This window comes from Vicugna pacos, chromosome 29 (assembly GCF_048564905.1).
Source record: "Vicugna pacos chromosome 29, VicPac4, whole genome shotgun sequence".
NCBI lineage: Eukaryota > Metazoa > Chordata > Mammalia > Artiodactyla > Camelidae > Vicugna > Vicugna pacos.
Window position 1 is genome coordinate 4,387,126 of NC_133015.1, and position 14,711 is coordinate 4,401,836.

At 42.6% G+C, this 14,711-nt stretch overlaps 1 protein-coding gene across 7 annotated transcripts in view; it reads right to left on the minus strand.

Moving 5' to 3' along the window:
- WWP1 (WW domain containing E3 ubiquitin protein ligase 1) overlaps positions 1 to 14,711 on the minus strand; it is an 84,621-nt gene that overhangs the window by 12,166 nt on the left and 57,744 nt on the right. For all 7 annotated transcript variants that reach the window (XM_072951725.1, XM_072951729.1, XM_072951730.1 and 4 more), the window contains 7 exons: positions 13,217 to 13,292; positions 13,039 to 13,110; positions 10,259 to 10,347; positions 6,413 to 6,572; positions 2,727 to 2,860; positions 2,495 to 2,635; positions 1,708 to 1,828 (listed from right to left, as the gene is read on the minus strand). In XM_072951725.1, coding sequence (XP_072807826.1) covers positions 1,708 to 1,828; positions 2,495 to 2,635; positions 2,727 to 2,860; positions 6,413 to 6,572; positions 10,259 to 10,347; positions 13,039 to 13,110; positions 13,217 to 13,292 — 793 coding nt within the window. The remainder of the gene's footprint in view (positions 1 to 1,707; positions 1,829 to 2,494; positions 2,636 to 2,726; positions 2,861 to 6,412; positions 6,573 to 10,258; positions 10,348 to 13,038; positions 13,111 to 13,216; positions 13,293 to 14,711) is intronic.

Below are 14,711 nucleotides of genomic sequence, written 5' to 3' on the forward strand. Positions count from 1 at the left end.
ACCGAGTGGGCCTCCAAATGGGAGGTCTTAATTGGGGCTATGGAATATTTTAGGTGAATGCATTTTGAGGACACAAAATGGTTTAATTTTCTTCAGATTGTTAATGAAGTTGGTGATTAAAAATGATCAATGATTAAAAAAGCTCTAAAAATATCTTCTATTCAATGCGTTTCTGCCCGATTGTGTAAGCAAGCTGTAAAGAAAAGATGTTAAGTTTTACAGGGAGTCTCCATGTCACGAAGTCTCAATCTGGATTTTCACATACTTTTCATGTCAGAGTTTCTAGAAGGCTAATTTCTACATAGGAATATTACTATATAAAATTTAAAATGCTAACTTTTCATACGCACATTAGATTACATGAATGAATCAAGTTTCTTAATAAAGGACCCAAAGCTGCTGAAGTTAAAATACTGCCCACTAGAGGAGGCGGAGAGGAAATGCAGGCACCCTCTTACACCCTGCCTAGTTCTAACCTGTATGGGGCAAGAAGACTGGGAATTCACAGTAACTAATCATTAGGGGAATACAAATCAAAACCACAGTGAGCTACCATCTCATACACATTAGAACAGCTATCTAAAAAACAACCAAACCAAACCAAACCAAAAAAAAAAAAAAAGCAGAAAATAACAAACATAGGCAAAGATGTAGAGAAACTGGAAGCCTTTACATTTTTGGTGGGAATGTAAAATGGTGCAGCTGCTCTGGAAAACAGTGTGGCAGTTTCTTGAAAAGTTAAACAGAGAATTACTGCATGATCCAGCAATACCACGTCTGGGTGTACACCCAAAGCAACTGAAAGCAGGGTCTCAAAGAGGTATCTGCACACCCATGTTTACAGCAGCATTATTCACAAAAGCCCAAAGATGGAAGCAACCCAAAGATCCATCGACTGATGAATGGATAAACAGAATGTGGTACAGACATACAATGGAATATTACTCAGTCTTAAAAAGGAAAAAATTCCTGCACTTGCTACAATATGGATGAACCATGAGGACATTATGCTAAGTGAAGTAAGCCAGTAATACCAAGACAGGTATTGTATGATTTCATTTATAAGAGGTAACAAGAGTAGTCAAACTCAGAAGCAGCAAGTTGAACAGTAACTGCCGGGGGCTGGGGAGGAAAGGGAAATGTGGAACTGTTTAATGGGCACAGGGTCCAGTTTTGCAAAATGAAAAAGTTCTGGAGACTGATTGCACAATAATGTGAATATAATTAACGTTATTGAACTGTACACTTAAAAATGTTCAAGATGGTAAACTGTATGTGTATTTTATCACCAAAAGAAAAAAAGAAAAAGAAAAGAAAAAAAAGAAGTCCTGATAAGCTTCTAACAATTCTAAATACAGTTAAGTATAGTAAAGACCACTAAAACCTCATGATTTAAAAATCTAGTCTTTGGGACACCTCACTTACTAAACCAGGATTTCATAAAGTTTCCCAAATTACTCACAAGGTCGCGCTCACTCCAGGAGTCCTGGCAGTTGGCACTGATTAACGACTTCGTGCTCACAACGTCATTACGTTTCAGAGAATGTAAGACCCTTACCCAGTGCTGGGGTTTTAATACCCCCTGAAGATTTGGATGAACGAGAGGACTGAAGATCGTGCCATGCATAGACATTCTTCTATCCAAGCTTAAAAACAGTCCCTCCTCCCGTTAACGTTCCCTGTTACGGCAGAATAAAAGATTCTAACCTCCAATTCTTTTTCATCGAAGTACTGCAGCCACTGCAGGGGAACAACTTCATTAAAACCGTCGAGGAAAGCTTTGGTCTGTTCTTGCACTCCTCGAGAAAAACGCCACTCCGTCATTAAACTGAAAATAGAGACGGTATTTAAAAACAGGAAATTTGTATGTGAGGTAAAAAGCTTAAAAACAACCAGCAGTTCTTAACCATCACTAAAAGAGAAGGCAAAGAAAATCAGTATGGTGTCTGGATCACAGAAACCAAGAGAAGAGTTTCCGAGCGGAGGCTGCGCTGAGCGCAAGTGAGACGCGGCGGCGGCGCAGGGACCGGCCGCCTCCGGCCAGCAGAGCGTCTCCATCCCCTCCCCTAGACACGAAGCATCTCCGCAGGCTTGCAAAGCCCCCTTTGTCAGCACCGATGTTCCCTGATCTCTGATCGGGACGGAGGCGGGAAGCACACAGCAAGCGGCAGCGGGAAAGCGAAGGTCATCGCACAATCTCCCTCAAGAACCCGGGCGCTATCGGGAACTTCGATAAATGTCTGTCAGTGCCAAGGGGAGTTTTGTGTTTGTTTCTGACTACATGTGAGTTTTTCAGCAGTGAAAATGAGCATGTTTATAAACTGACAGGAAGACCAAGTAGAGAGAAAACGATTGAAAAGGATTAAGTCAAGGAAGGAACGAATGTGGAGCATCTTCCCGGAGGAGCGGACGAGGGACAGAGGGACAGGGAGGCAGGAGCTCTGACACGCTCCAGTGGTTCCAGAAACGCGGGGCGAGCAGTCGAGCACCTTACCCAATGTACTCATCCTTGTTCTCCTCCGTCACCAGGATATTGGAACCTCCCAGCTTCAAGTCATGTGAAGTGACTTTTCCCAAAATCTCCATGTCAACAGAGAAGTACATTTCCAAGCCACATTCTTCAATGTTGTTGTCTCTGGGTGACATAAACATACACCCACTAGTTAACAAGAGACATAAATTGGTTTCAAGAAAAAACACTTAATTGAAAGATAAAATCTTCAAACCTTATCCAGATAAGGGAGTTATAAAACTCAGTGTCAATAGATTCCAAATCCTTAATAGTCAGTTTTTTACTTAGCATGCGCTTGTAGAAGGGCAAAGAGAAGCCAGTGTCAATAAACTTCCCGTGAAAAAGCGCCTGCCAAGAAACACATACAATTTACATGAAAACTTACAAAATAATCATTTTCTTATCCAGAGAACAATGATAACGGAGAAATCATGAGGCTTTATAGGCAAAAAAAAAGCACTTAATAACTAATTGGCATAAATCATAAAAACTAAAATATTATGTAAAATGCTAAGTATGAAAAACAAATTAAGAGTTAAGACAGCTTCTCTTTAACAGAGATCAAACACTTACGACACCAGGTCCTATCAGTGAGTGTAAGAGAGGATGACAGAGGAGCTTTACCAAACCTCCACTCTTTATTGGGATTATGTTTTATGAATTAAGTTAACCTCACCTGATGCAGAAATGAGTCTTGGGGCTCCCTGTGCAAGCGTCTGGAAAGACCCCTCCTCTCCCTTCTCCCACAGTTGCCCAACAGAGACTGAGGGCTAACCCCATCGTGCCTTTGCTCCTGTTCCTCACAGCTAATGCAGGAAGCCCCAGACCCCTCGGCACCTTGACTCTCCCCACCAAACTGCCTGTCCACCTCGAAATCTGATCCTGTGCCTCACACCTCCCCAAACTCTCAAACCATCTACAATGCTGTGCCCTCTGAAGTTCGTGATCCATCCTTAGCAAAATTCCCTGCATCCTCAGCTCTTTCCCTGAAGATCCTTCAGCATCGTGCTCTAACAGAAATCTGGAATTTTTCTGAGGACTCTGCTTCCCTTCAAATCTTCTCAGAGGAGGGGCCGTTTCTCTCCTACCCGCTGTTGTAGCCAGGCCTGGAAGTGGGGCGGGTGCTGCCTCCCATGACCGATTCCTCCGCCCCAAACCCGCCCTGGCCTTCAAGCCCATGCCAGCCCACCACACCAGCGGCTCCCCACCACAGCCATCCTTAGATCCCCGGGCTTCTTAGACACGACTATCACCAATCTGACGATTTCAACGTCCACGCTGATGATTCTTTAACCACCCTGGCTTTTCAGTCCTTTCCATGATCTTAGTCTTTACTCTCGCTTCGCTAAACATTCTCCGCACCATACCTTAGATACTGTTCTTAGCACTGACTGCGATTTCTTCATAAAGTCACTTTCAGACAGCACCTAATTTTCCAGCTCACTGCCTTTAGTAGTAACACCAGCAATTTTTGACCCCACTGGGATCTAAAAAAAAAAAAAAAAAAAAAATCCACGGAACCCATTACTTTATCACTGTCTCTCGCCCCTCACGGAGTTATTTCTCCCCTTACTCGGCTTGGTTTCCATCGTCAATCATTAAAATCACTCCCTCGTACACCTTCCAGTCCTGCCTCCCTGGTACAAAGGCATATACTAAGATAATACGGCTTTGCGTTGCCGGTAAAATCCAAAGCTGAGCTAAATACAACTGTCAACCCCCTCCACGCCTGTGCCTGGGCAGTGGAACACGCAGTGATGCATATGCACCCATGACGACCGGTCCCTGAGCAGCGGCCTCAGGCGGGAGCCCTGTGCCGCCCGGTTATCGTATTTCCCACGGATCTCATGCCCCCACTCTCTGGATGACTCTTCGCTCCTCAAATACCTCCTCACTCTGAGCTAAAGATCTTGCTTCCTGTTTCGCTGACGAAGCAGAGTCATCGTAAGAGAAACTTCGTGTGTTTCCACACATCTGCTCACTCACTACTGGCGCCTGAATCTGCCCTGCGATGGTGGAGAAGCTACCTGTTACCTCTGTCTGCACCACACAGAGCTCTTCCTCACTCTCCTACCCGGGGTCACTGCTCCCACGGTCCTCACCTCTTTGACCTCATCAAGTTCCTTCCTCTCTTGCTTGATCATCATCGTTAGCATATAAATGTTTTATTCCCCTCCCCTGTTTGGGAGTAACCTACTCTGAGTCATTCCCAATTTCTCTGATTCTTACAGCAAACTTCTTTAAAAGATCTGTTTATATTCATGTCTCCCTCCATTCTCTCTTTATTTCACTCCCATCAATCTTTCCTCTCCCCTGCTCCTGAATATCGTTCACCTGGCCAAACTGAACAGTTACTTTTCAGACCTCATCTTGCTCAACCTACCAGTATTTGATACGGTTGACCAATTCTTTCTTCTTGAAACGCACTTCCTTCTTCCTTGTCTTCTGGAAACCACTCTCATTTGATTCTCCTACCCTTTCCTCCTCCCTGGCTCTTCGGCTGGCTCCTTCTTACCTCCCTCCTTGTAAGTGTGCTTCAACTTCTTTGCCCACACTCACCCTCAGACGATCGCACAGCCTAACCCAGATACCCCTCAGGGTCAGACTTGTATATCCGGCTGGTCTACTTCTGCACTTGGATGTCTGCAAGCACCTTAAATGTAACAAAACTTAACAAGCGAAATCCCACTTCTTGACTCCCTCCACCCCCTAAACACGCTCTCACTACCACCCGGCCACCCGAGGAAAAGGCAACTGCGAGCAGGCACACAGCCCATCATTTTGGGGCCGTACTTGACTCTCTCTCTCACACCCTGCATCTAAACCATCAGAAAACCCTCTCAGCTCTACCTGCAGAACGCGTCCAGACTCCACACCACTTCTCACGACCCCACTGCCGCGCCACCCAAGCCCAGGCCACTGCCACCTCTCACCCGGGTCACCGCACAAGGTCTTCCTGCTGCTTCTGCTGCCCTCCTCTGCCCCCAGTTAGAGCCTCTCTTCTGCACAGCAGCGGGGCGAGCCTGCTCAAAGCTAAGCCCCGTCGTGCTACTGAGATCATGTCACTCCTGCTCAAACCCTTCGGTGAGCCCTGAAGGCCCCACCCAGTACCTCTCAACCTCACCTCCACCACCTCCTCTCCGATACGCTGCTCCGGCCATGACATTTCATTCAGAAACGTCCTTCCATCCAAGAGTCTTTTGCTTGCTGTTCCCTGTGCCTAGAATGCTGTTCTCCCAAACAGCTGCATAACTCAATCCCTTGTTTTCTTGTTTCTGTATGCATGTTACCCGTCGGAGGCCTCCTCTAATCACAGCGTATGAAAGGGCAGCACTCCCCTTCCCTCGGCACACACTGATTTCTTATTTGTCTCCCTCTCGTGGAACCTAGATCCCTGAGAACAGGGACTGCCTTTTTTTCATGGTTTCATCCATCTCATACTACGATGCCACAATAGGTGCTCAGTGAATTGCTGAGTGAATGAACAGATAATAAAGTGCAAATAAATAAAAGCAACTGCTTCTCAAGAAGACAAGAGTCTCACAAGGGCTTCTGCAGAACTCTGAAAATTCCAAAAACATCAATCAAGTTCAATTATTACACAACTCAGATCTTCCTTTTATAGAAAAGGAGTCATGCTGTAATGAGGCTTAAATGAAAAGACTTTGAAAGACCAAGTGGCATCAATAACCCTCATGTTCCCAGTCTCGGTTTCACACAGGTACTCAAAAAATAAACTGTTTTGATAACTTCTCTAGACAAACTTCTTGGTAACAAAATTTGTGAACATCCATAACCAAGGATAATGTGTAGCTTTTTTAAAGGTCCTCTCTAGAATACTTTTGAAATAAGCAAAATTTAAATAAATAAATGAATAAGCAACAGAAAGTCAGGACTCACCATAGCAATAAAGCGACCAATAAAACAGAAGTAGGAAAGGTGGTCTGGATTAATGGTTGATGCAGGATTTATCTGTAGACAATAATTGTTCTTGCCAGCATACTCAAATAAGCAATACATGGGGTTCAAAACTTCGTGTGAAAGTAAGAAAAACCATTCTCTATAAGAAAATAAGTCAACATTATTTTCAGCAGTCATATATATACGTGTGAATTTAAAAATGATCTTAAATTCACCCTTACATACCTCTGCTCAAGAGCCTTTAACAACTCCACCGTTCAGCCTCAGCCCCACACGACTACTACATCACCACACTGTAAGCTCCTCAAAACAAAAGCCACGTCTTTATATATTCTTTGTACCCTTAACTCTTATAGGCATTCTAGGACCTGTACGCAATGGGTTTTAATAAGTGTTTGCTGCTGATACTGGAATGCATAGCACTGCTGCTATGGAATGGCTTTAATTTTATTGCCAATGCATTAAAAATGGAACTAATATTTTATAAGGTGAAATCTTCAAATGTGATAGGCACTGTTTAACTTATTACCACCTAGTCTGCCTCATTTCAAATTAAGTTCAATATAAAAAACCCAACTAGATAAAAGATTGGTAATTTATATTACAAAATAAACTCAATTCGCAAAAGATTCTCTTCAACAGCAATTTCTTCTAAAGCAGGGTTCTAAGCTCAAATGCCTACAGTGACCAGTAAATGAATACAGGGGGCTTCCTTCTCTACGTGGGTTCCCATTCTCTACTCAGCCGCAAGCCCCCTTTCCTCACCGTATCCCTGACCAAAGTTACCATCAGCTTTAAGGCAGAATTACTTCTGGGCATATAATCACAGTCCTCAGACAACTGGGCAGTAGTGGCACAAAGTGGAAAGGAGTGTATGTTTCCCTCCAGGGAAAGCAGCTACTCTGGTTCAGCCACTGGCCGGGGGTGGGGAGGGTGGGGGTGGGGTGGGCAGGAGGGTGTTTTTAAAGAGAAACCAGAAATCTTGATTCTCAAGTATAATCTAGTGATCTTCTTTAATGTTGTCAAATAATGTAAAAAAAAAAAAATTTAAAACCACAATGGGGGCCAAAACTACGCTGGCTAGATCCGGCCTGGCTACCCGTTTACAAATGCCTTCCTAAAACTTTTCAAATCCAATCCTGGAAACTGCCTGAAGGGTAAAGAGAGTCCCTACACAACATCAACTGAGAAATGATAAAAACCAATTTATAAAACGAAGTTCAGCCCCAACACAGCAGCTGAACCAAGACGACTTCCCGCTGTGATGAGGCTGAAGCAAGACGTCCCCAGAGAAGAGGACTGAACAGATCTACTGAGAACATGTTTAGACACAAAAAAACTAGAAATCAAATTCCCAGCTGCTGAAGATCACTTCTAGCAAACAGCCCAGAGAAAACCAAACACATTCAAACAGAGAATGACTACAACATGACATCTAACCTATACCCTGATACCAGGAAAAAAGAAGGAAAAATTCAAACTAGCAAGAGGCAGAAGAGTTCACTTTCAATATATCCTTCTCTATATTCTCAAATGAAGAGATACAAGAGGTTGAAAAAATATTAGACAACAATGAGCTAGCAGAGCCTAGAGAAGAAAATGAAGAAAACAGTAAAACCACTAATGAAAAAATCACGTAAGAAGCAGCAAAACGCAGAGCAGTACTGCAAACAGTGACATGAGGATAGGTTTGAGAAAAACCAAGACAAAATAAAAAAGCACAAAGATACAGATGATCAGAGAAAAGATGACAGACATGTAAGACTGACAAAGGAGATTCCACATACCCATGACTGATGTTCCTGAAGAAAAATGGAACAAATGGAACAGAAAAAATACTCAAAGATATAATAGAAGAAAATTTCCCTTAAATTAAGGAAGATCTTATCATGTTCCCAAACAAAGATATAAAACAATCAACAATGAAATTAGTGAACTTCAAGGAAAAGGACCGTTTGGGTACCCAGAAGAAAAAAGTTTCCTTCAAGGGGCTCACCTCCTACTGACAGTGCTCATGTTCAACCCCAGAGGAGAGTGGAGCAATGTCTACAGAGCACTGGAGAAACTAGTGTTGAGTGAGCAATTTATATCCAGTGCTGCTGTTTCAATACAAAAGCAACAGAAAACACATTCTCAAACACATGAAACTACAGTAATATATCACCCTTATGAACTCCTGAATAAACCAAAACCAATACATGAATCAAAGTAAAGAGTTTGGGAATAAGAAAACCATGGTCTGGAGTAACTGACTATATGCATTAACACCATCAAAATATAAAACCCCAAACTGCTGAGGTGAGTAAGGGTTCAGACAAGAATGTGAATGTTATAAAGTCAGGTGCTGTGAAAGTAATAGCATGTTTCATTTCTAAGATGTATCTTTCTTTTTCATGTCTGAACTTTTCTGAAATTGGACAAGTCACAATAGATGTGATTTGAACACTCATTGTGATAAGTAGAGTTTCTTTTCTGAAAAAGCTTAATAAAGTTTTGGAAGAGAAAATATGTTATCACAATCAACTCTGCTAATTCCACATGTTTACTTCCACCAGTTGTGTCTAGTCCCACGTCTCTCTTTAAAAGCCAGTTGTATTAAAATTGTGATTTTATAATTCTGACCACCTATGAAATGTGAGTTTAAAAAGAGAGTTGTTTCTATGAAAAGCAAGTTTAATTCTTTGGCAATATTTAATGAAAATATTTTACTAAAAACTAAACTGCTCTCAAATTAGGTTTAGGCAAAGTAATTGAGGGAAAAAATTAAAAAGGATTTCCCATTCACAGTGCTTCACAAGTGTCTGTTAACAGTATATCTAGTGAATGTGGAAAACTGTATTCTCAAACGGACTGAGATTGGATTAAAAACACAAACATAAAACCCACATACACTGCTATAATAGCAAAAAATTAGAAACAACCGTATGCATGGTCCTCCATTAATTACGCTCTCTTTCTACAATGGAACATTGTGCAACCATTAGTATGAGCTCAATATGTGATATGGAAAGCTGTCCATGATACACAAAATAACAAAATCGAGCTGCTATCAACTGTTTAAAAAACAAAACAGCAATATGTACTATATAGCACACATGTATACAGATTTATATACAGCTGACCCTTAAACAACATGTTTTGAACTCTGCAGGATTTTTTTTCAACAAAGATAGTACCTGTATTTTTGTTTAATAAATCTTTAAATTAACTAAGTGTGGGGGAAAGTTTGTGTTCAATTAGGGATCCCAGTGTGTGGGACTGAAAGAACTAGGGTTTGAGTTCTGATTCCAGCCAGGCTGCTTCAGCTTCCTGCCCTTGCCTGAGTCACTCATCAAGTCCTTTGTTTTGCTTTTAATTGAATTATAGTTGATGTACACTCTTGTGTTTAAGGTGTACAGCTAAGTGATTCACTTACATGTATTTTTCAGGTTCTGTATCATTATAGGTTATTACAAGATACTGAATATAATCCCCTGGGCTGTACAGTAAATCCTTGCTGCTCCTCTCTTTTATGTGCAGTAGCTTGTATCTGTTAACCCCACACTCCTCTGTCTCCGAGGCAGAGACAGCAGGATGCATGTTTTTGACTACGTAGGGGTCGGTGTCCCTAACCCCCATTTTTCCAAGGGTCAACCATAAATGCAGAGAAAACGCATAGGATATTCAACATAATAATGGTTTCCTCTAGAATTGTGTCAACATTTCAATTTTTGTTTTTTAAGATAATTCTGGATTGCTGTTGAAAAAATGTATCTTTTCAAGAATATACCCACTGCATACAACGGAAGTACACTTATTTCAAAGCAGATGTGTTTTTTGCGTTACCTTGCTAGACCACCGTAATCAAGCCCTTCTTCTCCTCGGAATATGACATATAACCGCCTCCTCAAGTCATAGGGCTTTAACGCCATAATCTAATTAAAACAAAAACATGGATATTTAAACACATATATAACACAAAATCCTTCCAAAGCAATTCTATTTAAATTTCATCTGTATTTTCAAAATTACACATTTCCTTATCTTAGACGACAATGCTTTTAATTCATGATACATATCAAGTGATTTGTTCCACAAACTAGCACAGCTGTGTCTTACTCTACTAAGCTTTCTCTGATCCACTTTCATATAGTATCTTTCCTTTCTTCTAGTATTAAATGGTAGTTCTGCTTTGAGGAGCAAGAGAGGAAGAGTTTGACACAGTTTCTAAGGTTGGAAAACATCCCCTCCGCTGTCACTCTCCAACTTGTACCAAAATCTTGCAAAAGGTGACCAGCAGATTTCTCTGACTAGCAACACTCAATGAGAAGCGGAAGTTACTGCTGTGGGTCCTGCTTTTAAACCATGCTTGCCATTCGAAAAAGGAAGGGATCTCAGCTGTTGTAAAGAGTTATTTATAAGATGATGAATTTATGTGTAAGAAAGCGTATCTTCAAACAATACCTACACCAAATTTTTACAGTTCTTAAAGGCTTGCATTAAGGTTACTAGTAAATAGGCTTTACTTTTGGATAAAAATGAATTACTTCCACCAAACAAACGTCAGAACCAAAGCTGAGCCTGGGCTGGGTCGGGGCACAGCTCGGCAGCAGCCTTTACTTCACAGGCAGCCACAGGCTCAGTCGTGCACGGCGCGAGTCTCCCAGGGCCAGGGGACAGAGCACAGTCAAATCTACCTTGAATTTAGATGGATGCTTTCTAAAGTGAAGTTCAAACAGAGCTTTGGACTAGCTAAGAATTTATTAAACCAAAAAAAGTTCTGATAGTAGCTACATTGAGTATCTTGCCCAGACTCCAAAAGCTAGTAAAATGCAGCTGGGCAGTGAACGTCTCTGACTTCGGAGAGTTGTTACTCCATTTTGGCTCGTATACAGAGAAGTCCCCGTGTGTCTGTGTACACGGAGAATCCAGCGCATCGCTGTAATACGCTGGGAGGGGACTAAGAAGAAAAATTCTCGAACTCATCAGAAAAAAACTGACAATATTTTGGTTTTTTTATCTTTAAGTATTCTGCAGGTGATTTAGGAAAGGCAGACCTATTACATTCACCTATTCACGCACCAGAAGTTTACTAATGCCTGCCATGTGCAAGGCACCGTCCTAGGTCCTGCGCGCAACGGCAGCAAACTAAAGAGCTGTGCTCCCCTGGGGCCTAATTCCAGGAAGGGAGATAAAGGAAGCGGCCGTGTTACAGCGCAGCGGCGGTAACGGCACCGCGAGGGAGGTGAGCGGGGGTCTGCATGGGGCGCTGGCAGGTCTCCCGGGATCACGGCACTTACACAGAAACCGAGGAGGTGGGAATTAACACTGGGGTCATTAAAGGAGTATTTAAATGGAATACAGTACCTATACCAACCTAATTTTAATTTAGTAGCATTATCAAGACGTTTTTCTCTCAGTTAATAAAGTCTTAGAAAAGTAATTAAGTGTCAAAATGCATCAACTTGTTCCAGAAGCTCTTTAAGCTTCATTTTACTAATCTAATTTATGGCAGAATAATTTTGTCTCTCAGCCTAAGTACCTCTGCCTGTAAAAGGGAGATAGGAGCTGTCTCAAAGGGATGCTGTGAGGGTGAATTAAGCGAAATGGTGAATACACGCTGCTAATGCCAAGCATAAGGCAGTCACTCAACACGTGATGGGGTTTCTTACGACCAATATTATAATGGACAATCAGTAAGCAGTAGTTATTCTTTTTTTTCCCTTTTTTTTTGCCAAGTTTCTCTTGTTATCTCTTTTTTGTGGTAGCCTTCCTGTTCTGAATAATTTACAATTCTAAGTGCTAACTCCCTTTAGAGATGCAGAATGCAAGGGGACAAGTTGTACAGTGTTCCCTAGTATCCGAGGTGGGCTGTCCCACGACACCCCCACAGACACCAGAATCCGAGGATGCGCAAGCATGTAACCTACGCACATCTTCCCGTGCACTTTAAATCATCTCTAAATTACTTACAATACCTAAGACAGTGTACGTACTACTCAGGTATAGGCATGCCTCAGATACTGCCGGTTTGGCCCCAGACCACCGAAATAAAGAGAGTTACCACAACAGAACAAGTCACAGGAATCTCCTGGGTTCCCGGTGCTTACAGAAGCTACACTGTACTGTAGTCTATTGGGGTGCAAGAGCATTCGGTCTCAGAAGACAACACACATACCTAATTTAAAAATTCTTTATTGTTAAAAAAATCGCTCACCATCATCTGAGCCATCAGCAAGCCATCATCTTTTTGCAACAGTAACATCAAAGATCAATGATCACCATAACAAATACAGTAATAACGGAAAAGTTTGAAATATTTTAAGAATTACGAAAATGTGACACACAGACACCAAGTGAGCAGATGCTGCTGAAAAAAGTGTGCTGAATGACGTGCTCAACACAAGGTTGCTGCAGACCTTCAATTTGCAAAAAACATAGTATGTGCAAAGAGAAATAAAGTGCAGAGCAACACAACACGGTATGCCTGTCATTTGCCAGCGTAAAGCAGATTCACATTTTCCTCTTCTATTTTCTACCTAGTTGGCTGAAGCCATGGATTCAAGAGCTGCAGATACAGAGGGCGGGCTGACGGCACTATTCCGTTCTGATGAATTCTTTCTTACCTGTTGGAAGGAATCTTCAAACAGCGTCTGCCGGGACACGTTGATCTTTACATGGCTGGGTAGCGCGTTTGACTGAAAACAAAAACAGTATCATGATACCATGTGAGTTCCAGCCTGTGTGCTGTGTGAGGTAAGACTACATGGCTACGAGCAGAAGCTTTATTTACCACCGCAGTACCTGGCACAGATAACGGAAGTGAGCGAGCTTCCACCTAAAGCTGCGTTCGTAAGCAATCTGTGGACCTCCTTTTGTTCTAAAGAAAAATAAAAGCAAACCATGTGTTAACTCACAATAAAGCTGCATATTCAATACTCAGTATGAAACTGGAGTGTACCAGAGTCCTACAAATGACCTTGGAAACTTACTTGCTGAGAGAGAAGTAAAGATGCATTTAGTGGGCCAACAGAGACTCGAGCAATGAGGACACACAACACACACACACACCGGGAGAGTGCGTGTATGATGGATCTTTTGCAAAGAAGTCAGTTAAAATATTAAAATCTACTACTGACTATTTCACAGAAAACCTCGAGATAACCCTTAAATTGAAGGAGGACAGAGGCTCTAGACAGAAGAGACATGAACTTTAAACCTGATCCAAAACAGAAACAAACACGGCTGCAGAGAGTCAGCTAAGCAGAATCGAATTCCCAGGAACAAGTGACACCCAGGTGGCCCGGCTAAGCTGGTGGGTGAGGGAAGAGGCAGAGGAAGCAGCACGCAGGGAGAGGGTCTATTCACACTGAGAGGGGCTGGGCCTTTCGCCTACTGAGTGACAGCCTAAGAGAAAAGTGCAAAGAACTTTCACATCAAAGGGAACATTCTGGAGTGCATGAAAAATGCTCTCTTCTGTTGTCAGGGTCAAGTGAATTCATTCCACAAATATCTACAAAAATGCACAGTATGTACCCGGCACTGTTCTAAGCAGTGAGAGCATTACTGTTAATAAAACAGGTAAAAACACCTGTTTTTGTGGAGCCTGTGTGCTAGTGAAGGAGACAGACAAGAAACAGAATGAATAAGTCAACCACTATGGTAGAGGGGGATAAATGTCTCACCACTCCCGCTCCTCAAGAAGGGAAAACAGGCAGTGTGAAAAGGACATGGAGTGAAGTGGGGAGAATTTTTCACCTGTGAAAGGGTGAACAGAGTGGGGTTCAGAGACTAAGCAGTATTTGAGCACAGACATGGAGGACAGAAGCCACACAGGTGAGCCTGGGTGAAGAGGAAGCAAGAGGCCGGTGTGGAGGCCTCAGGTGTCAGGAAGGGGCCGGTGAGGCTGAAGCAGCGTGAATGAGCGGGGAAAACGGAGATGAGGCTGGAGAGACAGCTGGGGTCCGAAGCTGGAAGGACCCGGAAGCCACTGTGATTACTTCGCTTTTCACTCTGATTAAGATGGAAACCACTGAAGGGTTTTGTGCAAAGGAATAACTTTTTACTTAAAAAAAAAAAAAAGGAAAACAGTCCCCGTGTTACACAGAGAATAACATTAAATGAGGCGTGGGTAGAAAGCAGAGGGACGCTTAGAGGAACCCCTCCCGGTGAGACAACGGTGGCTCAGATCCAAGTGGTGGCAGTGGACGTGGTGGCCACAGCTGGATTCTGGATCCACTCTGAAGGCCAGGTAGCTAGAGTTCTTGATGGACTGACTGTGTGTGAGGTAAGCGGGAAA